Below are 16,211 nucleotides of genomic sequence, written 5' to 3'. Positions count from 1 at the left end.
GCGCTCGGGCGGTTGCTGTCCGCCTCGCCGGCCCTCCGCACGTGGGGCCTGTCTGCTCTGAGCCCAGCCGCCTCCTGTGTGCGTGTCGCTTGCAGATGGGCCCTGAGGCCCACCCTGTCCTGCTGTGGCCACCCCTCTGCCCGCACCCCGGCCCTGCCCCAAGCCCGCCGCCTGGAGGTTCCTGGGGTTAGCCCCTCGGCGAGCACGCCAGCCGCCCTCATGCTCTGTTGCTTGTGTGCGCCACGCCGAGAGGCGGGAAGTGGGCTCTCATTAACCACCGGCTCCGTGTTTGTCCCTTACTTGTGTTTTAGAAAAGGATGAGGCTGCAATTGAGCGCTCTCAGTTCAATGCCACGTCAGTAGCTGATGTGGACAAGCGGGTGAAACGGCGGCTCCTCATGGGTAACACTTTTCTTCCACTTCCTTTGTTGTGCTTGCACCTTTGTGCGTGTGCGTGTGCATGTGTGTGGGGTGTGCCAGCGTGTGGGGCGTCTGTGTGTGTGTGTGTGCTCGTGCGTCAGGCCGTGAGTGTTGTACTGGCGCGTGGACTGTGAGTGTGCGTGTGTGGGGGCTGTCTGTGCGGTGTGCCCGTGTGTGTGTGGTCATACGTGCCACGTGTGAGCATGGGGGGCTCTGCTCCAGATGTGAACTCACTTTTCCCTTTTTAAAGTTTTTACCCTTCATCGAACACGTGTATTTCTCTGTGTGTTTGTCGCAAAGAACCCAGAGCCAGTGTCTAGGGGCCCCTGCGTGTAAGGAGACGTGTGCTATGAACCCCTCTCCTCGCAGGAACGCCCGTGTTTGCATTTAGGATCCCAGCATCGGCAAAGCAGCAGGAGCAGAGGGGTGTGAGTGTAGAACAGGGGCTCAGACAGCTCGGACAAGGACTCCTTATCCATCTCCTCATCGGGAGGAGCCACGTCCGGGGGGAGAAGCCATGTCCAGGGGGAGGAGCCACATCTAGGTCCAGGGCGGCAGGCTCTGGAGGGCGTCCAGTGCACCCTGCTGGCTTTGCAGTTGGGAAACCTGGTGCCCAGAGAGGGGAGGACCAGTTAGGGTTACCTAGAACCCCCTTCTGGCCCCAAGGCTCCCCAGACCCGTGAATGACCGTAGCCCAAGCCCCCTGGGCTGGCAGTCTCAGCCCACTTTTCCCTGTTCCCCTTGGGCCCCCACTTGCCTTGGGGAGGGGGGGTCTTTGTGAGGTCAGCTGCACTCCAAGCAATGCCCCCCCTGCCCCATGCATCCAGACTGTAAGGAGTCTTGCCCAGATATACCTGGGGCTGCTCAGGGCAGCTGATGCCGGGCAGGGGAAAAAAAGGAGAAAATAACCGGTCTTCAGCTGAGCTCAGTCTGCAGACCAAAAGAGCCGTCTATCTCCTCGTTCATTCATCCCTCTGGCCCATCGGTGCCCCGCTCCTGGGGCTGCTGGCCTCCGAGTGGCACTAAGAACACAGCTGTCGGGTCGCCTGGGCTGGCCAAGACCTCCTTGTGGCGCTCCGTTAGGCCACAGCAGCCCTGGGAACGGCAGAGTCAGGTGGTGCACTGCCCAGTCTCAGAGGAGGAAACTGAGGCTCAGGCTAGAAGCCTGCTCTCTGCAGGTTCTCTGTGCGGGGCTGTCTTGTTGACCTGGGCCATCTGGGTGGCCTGGGATGAGCTGGAAGGGGTGGGCTTAGAGGCTCCAGCAGCCAGGCCTGTCCACTCCCACCTGTGCAAAGCAGGAAGTCAGCACTATGGAAATGACGAGGTGATTGGTGCTCAGAAAAGAGGAGGTGGCAGGAACCTGCGAGCTGCTGGTGCTCAGAGGCCCAAGAGGGCCCTGGCCCCGAGGCCTCACTTGCAGGATGAGGGACACTGCTGCCTGAGGCCAGAGCACCCAGGAGCTGGGCTTCCAGGTGCCAGGCCCCCCTTCCCAGCAGGAGGATGGTGGCAGAAGAAGGCTGAGCTGAGTCAGCATCAGGCAAGTGGATGGAGAAAAGACCCCCGTCCATGCTCTTGTCTGGTGAGAGTTGGTAGAGAGAGCGGCCCAGAGCCCGGTTCCGGGGTGGGGCTGGGAGGAGGAGGGAGCCCTGAGGACACAGGCACCCAGGCCTGGGGCACAGGTCAGGGGACCCCTCGCCAGGCACAGGGGGTGGGTGTGGGGCAAGATGCTTGCTGATTGGCTGCCCCTGTACGCCCCCTGGTGGTAGAAGCTCCCCACCCCCACGGCCTTAGAACCTGTCCAGCCCCCCAGACAGGAGACCATCCCCCACCCCGCCCCTCTGCCACAGGGGGATAAGGGCCCACAGCCAAGGCTGAACACCCAGAACTAGGTAATTATCCTCAGAAGCGCCCTGGAAAGGCACCATCTCGAGCACATCCTTCCTCCAGAGCTCACGGTTCTTTCCACGGGTCCCCTCGGAGAGCAGCCTGGGGTGGTACAGACCGAGGAGCCTGTCGGACTGCAAGCCCACCTCGTAGAGCCCGCTGGGGCCTGGCTGCTCCCAGGCTGGGTGAATAGAGGAAAGGAATGGCCTAAAGTGAGGGCAGTGACTGTCCCCACCCTGCCCTGCTGGTCCTAGCACACCTGGGGCGCAGGGTGCAGAGCCCGGCCCCGGCGTGGGGTGTGGAGCCTGCAGCCGGTGGTCCCACTAGAGCCCCGTTTTAGGTCCTGGTGTGGGGAGGTGTATGGAGGAGACCGGAGAGAAGGAGCCGGCTGTCTTGTTCAAGAGCCGATGAGACTCGGAGGAGTTCCATGGCAAGGGCAGACCCTCGGCCGCTCTTGACGGCTGCACTGATCAGCATGGCCTCACAGGAGGGCAGAGACAAGGGGCTGTCGTGAGAGAAGACGGGGCCGGAATGCCCCTGCGTGGTCTGCTGTGAGCAGGGCCCACTGCAGCCGTGGTACCCAGCTCCCTCAGAGCCGGGCACGTGTGCTGCGGTCTCCTGGTGGCCTGGCTGGTGTCTTCCGGCCCTGAGGTGTGATTATTGCCTGTGTGGCCGGAGTTTGTTTTTAGGGTGGGTCAGACAAGACTTGGAGAGGGGGCTCCCTTGCCCCTCCAGAAGCGAGTGGGCTGAGGGCTGCTCCTGGCAGCCCTGAGGGGCTCCGTGGCACAGCCCCAGCCTTGCCACCCTCAGTGGTGACCACACGTCAGCAGTAGGCCCAGGGTGAAGCCCCTTCCGTGTCTCAGAGAGGGTAAGTGCCCACCTCCTCACTGCAAGCAGCCTGCCCTGATCCGCCTTCCCCAGGTGGAGATGGACCATTCAAGTTTTGTATGGGAACGTAGGCTCTTTGACTCAGAGTTATTTCAGACATAAGTGTGCCCAGACTGCAGAGGTCACAAGTCCCCCAGTCATCTGTGAGTTGTTGAACGGTTCTACTGACCAGGGATGGTCCGAACTGGGGTTGGGCAGACCCTTCCAGCTCATCGGTCAGCTGGGACCTCCACTGATGGAGAGCCTACTGCTGCGCTATCCCTGGATTTACCCCGGGACCCCCAGTCCCCCCGCACAGTGCAGGGGCTGGAAGCATGGGAGCCACGGATGGGGCCCCAAGCTCTGCCCCCACACCCCCTTCAGGGGGGCTTCCGGTGGCCCCTGCAGTCTCCCCAGTGGTGAGCACCCCCGGCCCCCAACCAGGGTGGTCGGCACACTTCAGCCCACGCCCTTTGCTTCCTGGTCAGCCCCCGGAAGTCCCCCCACAGCCCTGCGAGGCAGCTGTCCCCACTCTGCAGATGAAGTCAAGCCCTGGGTGGGAAAGAGACCCAGCCCGGGCCACGTGTGGGCCGAGGGTCCAGGCCCGTGGACTCTCCCGGGTCCAGGGCCCTCAGTCGGGAGCAGAGCAGGCCGGAGGCTTGAGATAAAGCTTAGGTGTGTAGGCCCGGCAGCCAGCTGGGTGGACTCGCCCCTCCTGAAGGCACATTTACCAGCCTGCCCTCTGAAGGGCCCCTGTCCTTTCACTAACCTGCGCCCCAGACCCCCTGCCCCCACCGAATCCCAGATCCACACATTCATCTCCACGTGCCCCTCGGGCCTTGCACATGCAGCCTATCCCAGGCTCCCTGCCTCCATGGGCCGTGCCGCCTGCCACTCTGCACCCAGGGCCATCCGGTGCACTCTATCAGGCAGAGGCTTGTCCAGACCTCACTGGACCTTCCCCGCCACCCCTGTCCCCACAGCTTGCCCCTCTTCCACCAGCACCTTGTCACAAGTCTGGGAGGGAGCCCCCGATGGGGCACAGGTCTGATAGCCTCTGGGGACACCACTGCTCAGGGCTTTGATCAGAGCTGGAGCCCTGGGGAAGCTAGTTGGCTTGGAGCAGGGATGAAGGCTTCCTGGATGAGGTGCCCAGGGAGGAGCAGGACCTCACGGCCCACTGTTTCATGCAGGCAGGTGTCTGGCCCAGAGAGAGAGGTCGGGACCCGGAGCCTGGATGAGCCTGGGTGTGGGAAGGGGCTCAGGTAGACCCGAGGTGAGGGGGGTGGGTGACACAAGGCAGGTCCCCAGGTCAGGCTCAGCAGGGAGCGGGGTGCAGCTGGAGGGAGATGGAGGGTGGGACCTGAGGGCCAGGCAGCCACCCTCCTCCAGCCAGGGCTGAGCCCTGGGCCCTGAACCTGTGTTCATCCCTGTCTCTGAGCTGATGCCCAGTGCAGCCAGCCGCTGGTCAGCGGGGGTCCCAGGCGAGGCTCTGAGCTCCTGCCCTCAGCTTAGTCACACGCACGTCCACAGTCTCGCTCACATACTCATGCGTACACACACACCAGGGCTAGTGGAAGGAGGTGGGACGTGACGACTTAGCTACATCGAGAGGTCAAACAAGAGGGATAAGCAGGGTGCCCAACAGGGCTGGTCAGAAGAGGCAGCAAGGGCGCTGCTGGCCCCGGGCAGGGAAACTGAGGCTGGGGCCAGCCCACGGCTCCCCCACGAGCTGGGCAGAACCAGAGGGCCTGGCGCCTGGGCCCCTGGCACTCTGGGGACCAAGTCTGGCTGGAGGGGCAGCAGGGCTCCAAGGGACGGTCACCAACCTGTGACCTTCCTGGGGCTGCTTCCACTTGCCAAGCCCCCCGCACCTTCTGTACGGTGGGTATATGGCCCTGAGCCCTCCCTCCTGAGGGTGGGCCTCGAGTGAGAGGCCGCATGCAGGGCCCCCATGCCTGAGGCAGGAACCACAGGCTGGGGAGGGGCTTGCTGCCACGGCGAGCCCTGCCGCCCACTTTAGCACAAAACCTCAATGTCCTTCTGGGCCTTTCGAGATCCCGCAAACCAGACGAAGGCACCTCCCCAGGTCTGCCCACCCGACTCCTGGCCAGCCCTCCCCTGCCCTCAGTGCCCCCGCACGGGCTGCCACAGACCACAGGGTGCCATCCTTGAGTCCAGGAGATTCTGCCCTCTGAGCCCTGGTGAGAAACCCCCGCCCTCCAGGCAGGCCCGTGGGAAGGGAGTTGCCCCTGGAATCACAGACCCACCTGGTGCCTCCAGGGAGACAGTCCTACTGACAGAAACCTCCCCTACGGCGAGCCGCCCCATGTGGGCCTGCAGTCCTGGCCTCCACCATCACTTGCTTCCTAGCTGCCCTGACCCCCCTTCCCCAAAGACTCCCACACTCGGCCGTCACCATCACACCAGCCTGTGCCCCAGGGCCCAGCCCCCCACAGAGGCCCGGGCACTCTGGGGTGGCTGCACCCAGCACCCTGGCCTAGGGGGGGCCCATGAGGAAGGTCAGCCTCACTTTGGCGCTTGGCAAGGGACCCCAGTGCTCACGACGGGCTGCAGGGTGACCGGGGGGTCGGGGGGCCGGCACACAGAGTGACCAGGCAGCAAGGGAGACCAGCAGCCATGTCAGGGCCTTGCCCAGGAGCGTGGTTTTACCCCAAAGTGTTTGGAGCCACAGAGGGCTCAGGAATCAACTGAGGGAGAGCGTTCAGGGGCAGGGAGTCCACGGCGGGCTCCAGGGGACCCCGGGGGCAGAAAAGCAGGTAGGCCAGCCCCAACAGGCTGGACACATCTCAGTGGGGGCTTTGGGCTGCTCCCGCCACCGGGATGAGGCCTTCAAGGTGCAGGGCAGACCCGGGGCTGGCAGTGTCTCTGTAGGTCAACAGGCCAAACCTGGCTCACCTGCTCAGAGCCTCTCCGGGTGTCAAGGGACTTGCCTGAGCCCACAGGACCAGCGTCAGGAGTGGTGTTTTCTGCCCCCATATAGCTTCTGTTTCAGCCACTACACTGTGGCTGAGACTGTCCTTCAGGCTGGACTTGGCCCCAGACCTAGGGTGGTGCACGCAGGCAGTGCCAACTCGAGGGGCCATACCGCCGTCCATTCGTGTCAAACCCTGCCCGGGCTGCGTGGCAGGTCCAGCCGAGCGACCGCCTTGGCTGCCCGGTGTCTGTCCCCCTCTGTGTCCTGGGCTTGTCACAGGGCTTGGCTTGAAGCAGGGCTCCCAAGGGAAAGACTAAACACTGCCCTTTTAACCCATCTGGGTTTTCTTGCCTGCTGGAGAGGGTTGTTCACCCCCAAGTCCCTTCCCACTTCAGTCCCCGACCCCAGGCTCAGCCTCCCCCGGCCCAGTGGCCCACCCAACTCTGTGGGGTGAGAGTTCTCCCCACTCTCTCGGCGAGGAGGCCAGGCACTGGGGCCACCAGCTGTGCTGTGTGACCCAGGCCCCCCGCCCCTGGGCCCTGCCCTCAGAAGGGCCCACGGTTGGCTGAGTGCTCGGCTGTCTTGAAATTCTTAACGATTTTTGATCAAGGGCCTTTCATTTTTATTTCGCCTGGGTCCCACAAATCATGTGCCTAATCCTGCCTAGAAAAGGTATCCAACTTTTCTGAGCCTTGGTTCCTCCACCTGCAAAAGGCGCCCCCTCTCCTGGGGCTCTGCAAGGCCGTGGAGGTTGGAGGACGAGACGGCACGATGCTAGCTGCATGGGGCGGTGTCCCGGGATGGGCCCTTCCAGGTGGAGAGGAGAGGCTTTTACAAGGACCCAGTGGCTGTCTTGGAGAGGCAAGTGCAAGGAGAGAGCAGAGGGCTGAAGGGTCCAACGGGAAGTCTCGAGACTCGGACGGCGCTCTGGGGTTTGGGGTTTGGCTTTGCTCCCTGCACCTACCCTCCAGCCTCCCTTGGCAGTGTGCGCTCCTGGGTGAGATGTGACCACAGGGCAGGCACCCTCAGATGCCAGCTCCTTCTGGCCCCTGGGAGCCAGTGGGAGGTGGATGAAAGCCGGAGGAGACGGCCTGTGCTGCTGACCCAGAGCCGCTCCCCGGGCCAGAGAGCCTGCTGCCGCTGTTTGCCCTTTGCAGCTGGGTTGACCCTGTAGTCACGGGGGAAGACAAGGCTGTCTGGTTTCTGCATCTGAGGCAGCGGTGGCCTGGCAGCAGGCTGAGTTGCCCCTGGTCTTGGGGCGTAGAGGGGTGAGGCTGTCCCTTGAGGCGCTTGGAGACAGGGGGCCTGAGGGTGACCCAGGCCAGGAGCCCCCTCGGAGCACCCAGTAGCCTCTGCTTGGAAACCCCCCGGGATGATCTCAGTCCCACCCAGGCCAGCCTGTCAGTCCCCGGCCCCCACCGTCTCACCCAAAGGACTGGCTGTGCCTTGCTGGCATCTTGTCCGTATGTCTCCCGCTCAACAGTGTACATGAACCTCAGGACACTTGGGTGGGCACGGCGGAAACGGGGCAGGGGCAGGTCCCTGCGTGGGCAGGCTGATGGCTGGCCGCTCGCTTTGCTCACCGCTCCCCGCCCGGCACACGGCCCAGCAGAGAAGGCCCGGAGTGAATGCCGGCTCTTAGCGTTACCATGTGAGCCCCAAGGCACTGGCTGCCGCGAGTGGGGCAGTGGTCTGGAGGAGAGGGACCACTGAGGGGTCTATTTCTCGGGGTCACAGCCCGCAGTGCCCACGGCACGTCCCACTTCCACCACCGTGGAGCAGCCCAGGCATCCTCCCACTGACACCGCGCGAGGACTCCCAGCTGCGCCCCCTCCCTGCTCCCCGTGCTCCCCCTGCCTCTCCTGGGCCTGGGCCTTGGCCACCTGTGCCCAGAAAACAGGCTCTCTGTGCTCTCTCCAGAGAGGGGTTCTGAGGGCAAGAAAGGCTCTGGGGGGCGGGGGTACCTGGGCTCTGGGTTGGAGAGCAGGAAGCGGGATTTTCCCTCTGTAACCTCAGGAGAGGAAACTAACATTTGTTAAGCGGCTACCGCAGGCTGGGCCCCGGGCTGGGCGCTGTTGAGGGTGGGGTTTCTTTGACCCCCACCTGGCCCTGGGGACAGAAGGCTCCCGTCCCCCACCAGGCGTGGGTGCTGGGATGGAGCCCCAAGGTCTGGACTACCTGGGTCACTCAGCGAATGACAGAGTCAGAGGTGCCCCTTGGCTGCCCCGCATCCACTGGCCCCAGGAGGCAGGTGGGTGGGGAGACGGGAGGGCCCAGGCAGGTGTACGCGGTGCAGAGCTTGGCCCCTGCTAACGTTGATGTCAGCCTGTGTGAGCCAAGCAGGGTGGAGGGTGAGGGCCTCCTTTCTGCATCTGGGCCTCGGGAGGCTCCTTGTGAGCTGGCCTTGAACCGTGAGCAGACAGGAGGCCTCCAAGGCAGCGGGCAGCACACTCCACAGCAAGGAGGAGCACGGTCGCACCCAGCCAGCTGGGGGCCGGGCTGTGTGGAGACACTGCCGAAAGGCTGGGGAGGGTCAGAGCCAGGAGACTGGCCTTCAGTAGTCGTCACAGCTCGTTCTCTCATGGTGTAGACTTTAGCCTCAAGGAGCAGGCCTAGTGGCCCCCAGCAGGACGCAGCCCCTGAGTTCAGGGTGTTCAGGATGAGCCCCACTGTCGCCGCCCCGCAGAATCACACGCACACAGGGAGAAAGCTGGGTTTCCTCCTCTCCCTGCTCCGCCCACCCCCAAAAGGTGAAGTTCACAGGAAAGGCATTAGCGACAGGGACGACTCTACTCAGTCATCCCCAAGCTCCTCCTGGAGAGAGCTGACAGCCACTTGCAGGAATGCAGACACCACGGAAGGACAGACAGAATAAACCGGTTGGGAGAAGCTTCAGGGAAGTGGCCCACTGGGGCCAGGCCCCCCGGGGGGAGCCACAGTAGGCAGGCAGGGGATTTCCGGTTATCCGAGCGGACACCCTCAGCACCTCACTTCCTAGCCGCACAGAGGAGAGGGACGCCAGCTCAGGCACAGTTCCCACAGGACCAAAGGGCGCCAGCTGCCCAGGAAGAAACCCAGACTTCAGCTGGGCCCCTCCGTGTGCCCCAGTGACCCGGGTGTGCCCGCCCCTTCCCTGGGCCTGGGGAGGCTCACTCTCACCGCGCGACGAGCTCAGTGACCTCCGTGATGCCCCCAGCCACTCCAGCCCCTTTGAATTTGCAAAAGGAAAAAGAAAAACAAAAATCACTAGACTAGCTTCAAGTGGACAAAAACCAGACACCTCTGGCTTATCGCTCAGTGAGAACAGATGTGGGACTGAGAGCCTCATCAAGGTGATGGATGGTGTGTGGACACTGGGAACCTCCCCTTCACATCTCCATGGCCAGGGCCCAAACCACTCCACGACTGAGATGAGCTTGGGAACCCCAGTAACCGCCAGTCTGGATTTGGAGTCTGAATCCAGGCAAGGCAAGGGTTTTTAGGAGTCTGTCCCTGGGCGGTTAACTCCCAGCCAGACTCATCGTGGCACCGGCCCCCGCTAGTGGTGTTGACCCTGTGGGCTCAGCCTCCTACAGTTTGCAAAGCTTGCCCACCCGCTGTCATCTCAGGCGGGGGTGGTGTCATTCTCCCATTTGACAGACGGGTAGCCTGAGGTTCAGAGAGGCCCCCATGGCTAGAATTCAAACTCAGGTCTCCGGTCTCAGGAGACCTCCCCACCCACGGGTGGGGAAAGGCAGGGGGCTTCTGTCCCAGGAGACTGAGACCCTGTCTTCCTGTCTCCCTCCTCAGAGACATGTGCAGTGAACAATGGAGGCTGCGACCGGACGTGTAAGGACACAGCCACCGGTGTGCGCTGCAGCTGCCCGGTGGGGTTCACACTGCAGCCGGATGGGAAGACGTGCAAAGGTGAGTGCCGGCCGGCCCCCTCGCCGGCCCAGGGCGGGACAGGTGGTGCAGGTAACCTTCGGCTGCAGCGGTGAAGGTCAGAGAGGCTGAGAAGAGGGAGTCGGGCCCAGCGCTCCGCCATGGGGCTCAGGGGCTCCTGGTTCCACTGAATATCAACAGGCTTAAGTGGGGCTCTGATGTCAAAGAACGTGACTGCACCCCGGTTGAACAAGCGGGGTGCCTTTACTTGGGGCTTCCTGGGCCGGCAGAATTTCCTTGTGGCCTCCTGGGAGCCAAGCGGCCACTCACCTTAGCCGGGCAAGTCTTGCAGACCTGGGGGGAGGTGGGCCACAGGGCTCAGACCAGGACAGGACGGTCTTCTTGTCTACGCTAGACAAAATAAGGACACTGTGCACCCCCCTCCCTGGAGGAGGGAAGGTCGGGAGTGGGGGTCTCAACTGAAGGGCTAAGGATGAAAAAAAATCAGAAACAGGTTGGGGGATCAGGAATGGGCTGGTCTGCTGGCTGCCGGAAGCCAGAGAAGAGTGAGCTTTCTCTGACTCACCCCGCCAGGAAGTGGGCAGGCCTGGAGGCCAGCGTGGAAGGGGAGAGGAACTTGAACATCCAAAACCCTGGTGGGTGAAAACATTGACAGCAGAGGCTTAGGGTGACTTAAGGAGTCCGAGATGGGCTTTTTTGAGGCCTGTAAAAATAGACGGGGTATGACTTCTCCTCCCCAGCCACTTTGCCGGGAAGAACCTAGTGATTATTGACAGAAATAACAGTTCTTGCACCTATTTGTTTGAAAATAAAGCCCTTCTGTAGCCCCCGCTCAGCCCACTTAGAGTGAGATGTGTTCCCAGTGGGCGGGTGGGCAGGCCGGGCTATCTGAGGCCTTGCACAAGAGCTTGGTGCCAGGAGGCCTGGCCCAGCTCCACTGTCCAGACCCGGCCATCCTCGCTGCCCAGCAGCGTCACAGCAGGCCTGGCCAGTTGCCCTTGGAGCCTGGACAGAAGGTGGTAGAAGCGGGCTCCTCCACACCCCTGCAGGACCTGAGGGTGGAGCAGGCTCAGTCCTGACACAAGGCCAGGAGCTCGCCGCTGGGAGCCGACCTGTCTGGACCAGACAGGAGCCTCAGTAGTCACGTGGCCCGAGAGGAGCACTTAGGGGGTGCTGAGTGCCACCCCCTGCCCATCCACGGTGGGCCGTGGGGCATCCGTTCTCCTCCACCATGAGGTAGGGGACGTCCACACAGGGGAGGGCAGCTGTCCACACAGCCCCAGGCCCACCAGTCAGAGCCCCTGTCCATGTTTCCTGTGATTCCTCTTAAAACAATTGGGCCCTTTAACCAGAGCTGCCCCTTCACCTTCAGCCAGACCTCCTCACTCCCGCTGCCCTGGAGTCACTCAGGCCCCAGGTTTTATGAGCTCCTCCCGTGTGCAGGCGCAGGGCAGACCAGTGAGTGGAGCAGAGATTCCTTGTGCCCAGGGGTCTTCTACTGAGTGAAGAAGACAGTTTAACGTTTAAAGGTGGCCAAGATACGCATGTATCACAGACCCCTTGGCACTGGCTGAAGAAGTCCCGTGTGGCAGGAGAGCGAGGCTGGGCCTGGCCTGGGCCAGGGGTGGGGAGGGAGGGGGCCAGAGGAGGAGGCTCTAATCCTGGCCCCATGACTGCCTTGCAGAGGCCAGGGGTTCCAGGACCCAAAGCAGCCAGTGCGCCCAGATCTGGGGGGAGGGGTTGGCCCTTCATCCTGAGATGCTACTGGGCAGGAGCAGTGTGGCCCGGGCTTCTGTTCTGAGACAGTCCCTGACGCGTAGGGGACGGGGGCTCCGGGTGCTCCGGGGCAAGGTCTGGAGCGGCAGTGTGGCAACGCCCAGGCTCGAGGTGACAGTGGATTGGGCCGGGGGTCGGTGGAGGCGGAAGAAGGCAGTCTGGACATTGTCTTGCATGTTAGAATCTAAGGCTTGTGGGGCTGGTCCAGAACTGCATAATACGACTATCGTAACGTCTTCAAATCAGGGAACCCTAGAAGCCAGGTGTTGACCTCAAGACCTCAGGGTTTGGTGTCTTAGAGCCTTGAGCTTACAGCCTGAGTTTCCCAGGACCTGGCTGGACCAGGGCAGGGTGCAGGGGCTCAGCAGGGACAGGCCAGCTGGGGGCGGTGGTGGGGGGGGATCCTGTTCCTCGGTTAGCATGCACACCCTGGTCTTGGCAGTGGCCCAGAGGAAGATACCAAAGGTTCAGTGTTTTCTGGAAGCCAAAAGATGGTTGTTGTTAAGCAAGACCAACAGCTGGAGGTCTTAGAAGATTCAGAACTGAAAACCCTGTTGGCTGGGGGTCACAGGGGCAGGGGAGGCAGACGTGGAAGGTGAACGCTCTTTGCCTGAAAGACCAGGTCATGGGGGCCCCGCAGGACTGCCCCCGACCCCTGCTGGTCTGAAGAGTGTGGGCAGGGCAGGGCTGCAGCCTCAAGGTGCCCTGGGTGCTGCCCTGCCGGATATGGGGAGGCGGGCACCTTGCTCCCTGGCCCTTCTGAGAGGAGGAAGGTCTGGGGCCTCCACTCCCTGAGCTGGAGCCTGGATCCCTCGGGGACACCAGCCCCTCCTCCCAGCACCTGCCGGAACAGTCCAGGAGAACTGCCCCCTACTGCCTGTCTGCGGCCCGCCTTCACCTGCCTTCTGCCCGCAGGCCCCGCCCAGCAGCTGCCCCACAGTGAGCCAGCCCGCTCCCCAGACCTTCCCTCTGCTCCCACACCACGCCCTCACCCACGTGGCCCCAGGGGTGCCCGGCTGTGCCCCCTGGGTGGGATGGGTGGAGGGGGACAGGCGCAGTCGTCTGACCGCGTGTTCCTGCAGCTCACCCCTCCCCTTCCCCCACATACACTGATGCTCAAACAGTGGGGGACGCAGTGAATGTTCCACCTGGTGGCCAGGACCCCACCCTTTCCTCCACCCCCTGACTTCAGTCATTCACTCATCCATTCATTCATTCGCCCAGGGCCTCGCCCTGGGCAGCGCTTCTGCGCAGGCCTCCTGACAGGCCCTGGGGCCCCACGTGGGAGCCTGATCTGCCAACTCTCCTCCCCTGAGGGCAGGTCCCGAGACAAGAGAGCAGCGAACTGGAGAGATTGTTCCGGGGCGGGGGGCGCTGCCTAGGCAGGAGCCAGGGGTGCAGAGAAGAGGAGGGCCTGGCAGCCAGGCCAGGCAGCCAAGGGGAGGCCACGAGCCTCTGCAGCCAGACAGGGGGCCTCCGGCCGCGGTGGTCAGTGCTGGGTGGCGCACAGGGAGCAGGAGGGGAGTCTTCAAGAGGCGGGAGGTGGAGGGAGGCAGAGGCGTGTCAGAATGAAGGCCAAGGGGCTGTCCAAGCCTACTGCCCCCTCACCGTATCCGGGGCTAGAGCTGGGGACTAGTGCTCCCCCAATGTGACCCCCAAGCAACCCGCTGTACCAGCCAGGGCCTCCAGCAGACACACCTCCCACAGCCTGGCTGGCTGTTATGACAACCCCTCATTATGACAGCTGACAGGCCCAGGTGGGGACCAGAGTGGGAATAGGGTCATTCCTAAGGAGGCGGGTCCTCTCTGCACATTCGATCACAGTGAATGATGCTGAGAGGTGCCTGCTAGCAGCCCAGTTTGCAGATGGGGAACCTGAGGCTCAGAGAGGTACCTTTCTCTGCCCGGGGTCACAGAGCCAAGAGGCGCCTCCGGTCTCCTGCCAGAGGCTTCTAGGCAGAACCTCCCCAGTTGTCCTGTGACCCCTCACCCCAGGAGAGGGAGCGGCAGAGGCTGAGCCTCTGTCCTGGAGAGGCCCTAGCTTTGAGCTTGATGCCTGCTTCCTCTGGAGGCTGCAGGGCCAGCGAGCCACACTAGAGGGGCCTGTCTTTGGAGGCAACTGGGGCTGGACTCACGACCTGTGACCTCCCCGCTGTGAAGTGGGGACTCTGGCCCCAGGTTGTTTTGACCGTCACATGAGTGACTGTTTTGCCAGAAAGCGCTTGGCCTGCTCGCCAGCACGAAGTGGTACCTGCTAGGTGCCGCGACCTCCAGAGGGTCCGGCTGCTTCCTCCTGGGCATCAGCCCCTCCTTAGGCACCTTTGTTCCTGAAACACGGGTTCAGGTTAGGGGTGCTCGGAAGGGGTCATGCCAGGGGACTGCCAGGTGCCGCCGCCACTTGTGAAATGCCAAGTGAAGAAACAGCTCAAACCATGGGCAGACATGGGGAAGGAGAAGGGCGGGGAACCAGGCTGGGAAGTGAGCAGCCCGCGGACGCCCGCAACACCTGGAGCCAGTTGCCTCCCAGCCTCGGTTTCCCTGTCTGTAAAGCCGGAACAGAAAGCCTACTTTTTAAAGAGCTGGTCGGGCCAGCACCTTGGGGATGCGATTCCATTTCATTCTCATGCTGTCCTTCCAAGTAGGGGCGCTTCTGATCCTTGTTCTCACAGACGGGGAGCTGAGGACCAGGGGCCCGACAGCTCAGCTGGAGTCACGGTTCTCAGGCAGTATCCATCTGCTCCAGGCCCGCCTACCTCTGGGAATGGAGGGGCGTGGGGGGCGTCACTGACCCTGCTGTCTGGCTGGGCACAGCAGACACGAGTTCCCTGCCCCCTCCTGCACACACATGCCAGGCTCACCAAGTCCCTGGGGGAGGGGGGGTCTCCCCTCCACCCACCCCCCGCAGCTGTGAGCCAGGCCCCCTTCCTGGGCCCAGCTGGGGACCTGAAGCAGCCCCCCAGGTGGACAGCAGGCCAGTTAGGGAAGGGCGGCTCTGGGCCTCGGTCCTGCCTGCCTCTGGGGGTCCCAGCCTGCTCTCCTCGCCTCCCCTACCTCCCTGCCCGGCTCTGCAGACATCAATGAGTGCCTGGTCAACAACGGAGGCTGCGACCACTTCTGCCGGAACACCGTGGGCAGCTTCGAGTGTGGCTGTCGGAAGGGCTACAAGCTGCTGACCGACGAGCGGACGTGCCAAGGTGAGCCGCCCTCATCCCCATGGGGTTCCCCTCCCGTCTCAGGCCACCCCAGCCCCCAGGAGGGGAGGTAGCCTGGGCTGGGGCTTGTCTGCTGTCTGGGCTGGGCCTGGGGGGCTGGTCATAATTTTTCTGCCCTGAGTGAGGGCTCCTTTGTGACCCTAGGGGCCCTCAGAAGCCATCAGAAGCCTCCAGTCCAAGCCCTCCCTGTTAAGATGGCGGCTGAGGCTCGGGGAGGGGTCAGCCCGTGGGCAGGTGGTCCAGCGAGTAGGTAGCAGGGCTCAGCACCTCGGCCTGACCCCAGTCCCCGAGCACCCAGGCCACTTCCAGTGGCTTCAGAGGCAGGCTGATGCCCCCTGGTGGAAGGTGTCGCAAATGGCAGGCGCTCCCCACCAGTCCTTCCTTGAGGTCCCCCAGGGCACCTGCTGGGATCTGGGGTAACGGGAGGAGAGATTTGGGCAGAGGTCAAGGATCACAGCCCAGGTGAGAGCCCTGAGGATGGGCAGGGGAGACAGGAGCGAAGTGCTGGAAGGATGACGTCTTCCTCCGAGAGGAGCCAGGGAGGTCAGCCCATCCAGGAAGTGGCCCTGGGGCTGGGGGAGCCTGAAGGACCGCAGGGAGCCCATCGAGAAGGGGACAGCTCCGGGAAGGGCTGGCAGTGGTGGGGATGGGATGGCGGCCGGGTTCCGACAGCGGCTGTGGCCCTGTTGCAGGGTCCCAGCAGTCACAGGGTGCACTCGGCGGCATCGCCCGTGGACTTGAGGCTCCCACTCTTAGTGCCGCTCAGACGAGGCCCTGAGGGGCCCAGGATGTGCACCCCCAGCCCCCCAAGGGCCCCAGGAGAGGCGGGAGCAGGGGCTGGTGAGGGCGGGTCTAGGGCCAGCCCCGCCTGGGGCTGCTCACGTGACCTGAGCCTGTCACCTGCCCTCCCAGGGTTCAGCCTCCGCATTCCTGGCCAGGCAGCCTGGCCCCGACTTCCTCTCGGGCCACGAGGGCCCCCCCTGGGAGCCCAGCGTCTGTCCAGGCCTGAGCAAGGCTCCCGGGCACCCTGCTTCTCTGTGCCTGGCTGTGTTCTCCGGAGGGATGAGGGAGTGGCCTCGACTGCATCCCCGCTGCCCTGTGAGAGGGGCGCAGAGGGCGTGGAGGAGGCCACGACAGGGCCACTCGGGGCTCCAGCTGAGTCTCCTCCACCCTCGTCCTGAGCCATCTCTCCACAGCCTGGGCTCTGGCCCCGGCCATGCTCCAGCACAA

At 63.4% G+C, this 16,211-nt stretch overlaps 1 protein-coding gene across 2 annotated transcripts in view; it reads left to right on the top strand.

Moving 5' to 3' along the window:
* Nucleotides 1-16,211, top strand: part of SCUBE1 (signal peptide, CUB domain and EGF like domain containing 1) — a 126,863-nt gene that overhangs the window by 77,665 nt on the left and 32,987 nt on the right. Inside the window, exons 7-9 of one of the 2 annotated variants that reach the window (XM_018048876.1) lie at nucleotides 312-401; nucleotides 9,898-10,014; nucleotides 14,841-14,963. In XM_018048876.1, the coding sequence (XP_017904365.1) occupies nucleotides 312-401; nucleotides 9,898-10,014; nucleotides 14,841-14,963 (330 nt within the window). The remainder of the gene's footprint in view (nucleotides 1-311; nucleotides 402-9,897; nucleotides 10,015-14,840; nucleotides 14,964-16,211) is intronic. The other variant, XM_018048877.1, reaches the window with a different exon arrangement.

Source organism: Capra hircus, chromosome 5 (assembly GCF_001704415.2).
Source record: "Capra hircus breed San Clemente chromosome 5, ASM170441v1, whole genome shotgun sequence".
Lineage (NCBI taxonomy): Eukaryota > Metazoa > Chordata > Mammalia > Artiodactyla > Bovidae > Capra > Capra hircus.
This window is presented reverse-complemented; position numbering and strand designations above follow the sequence as displayed.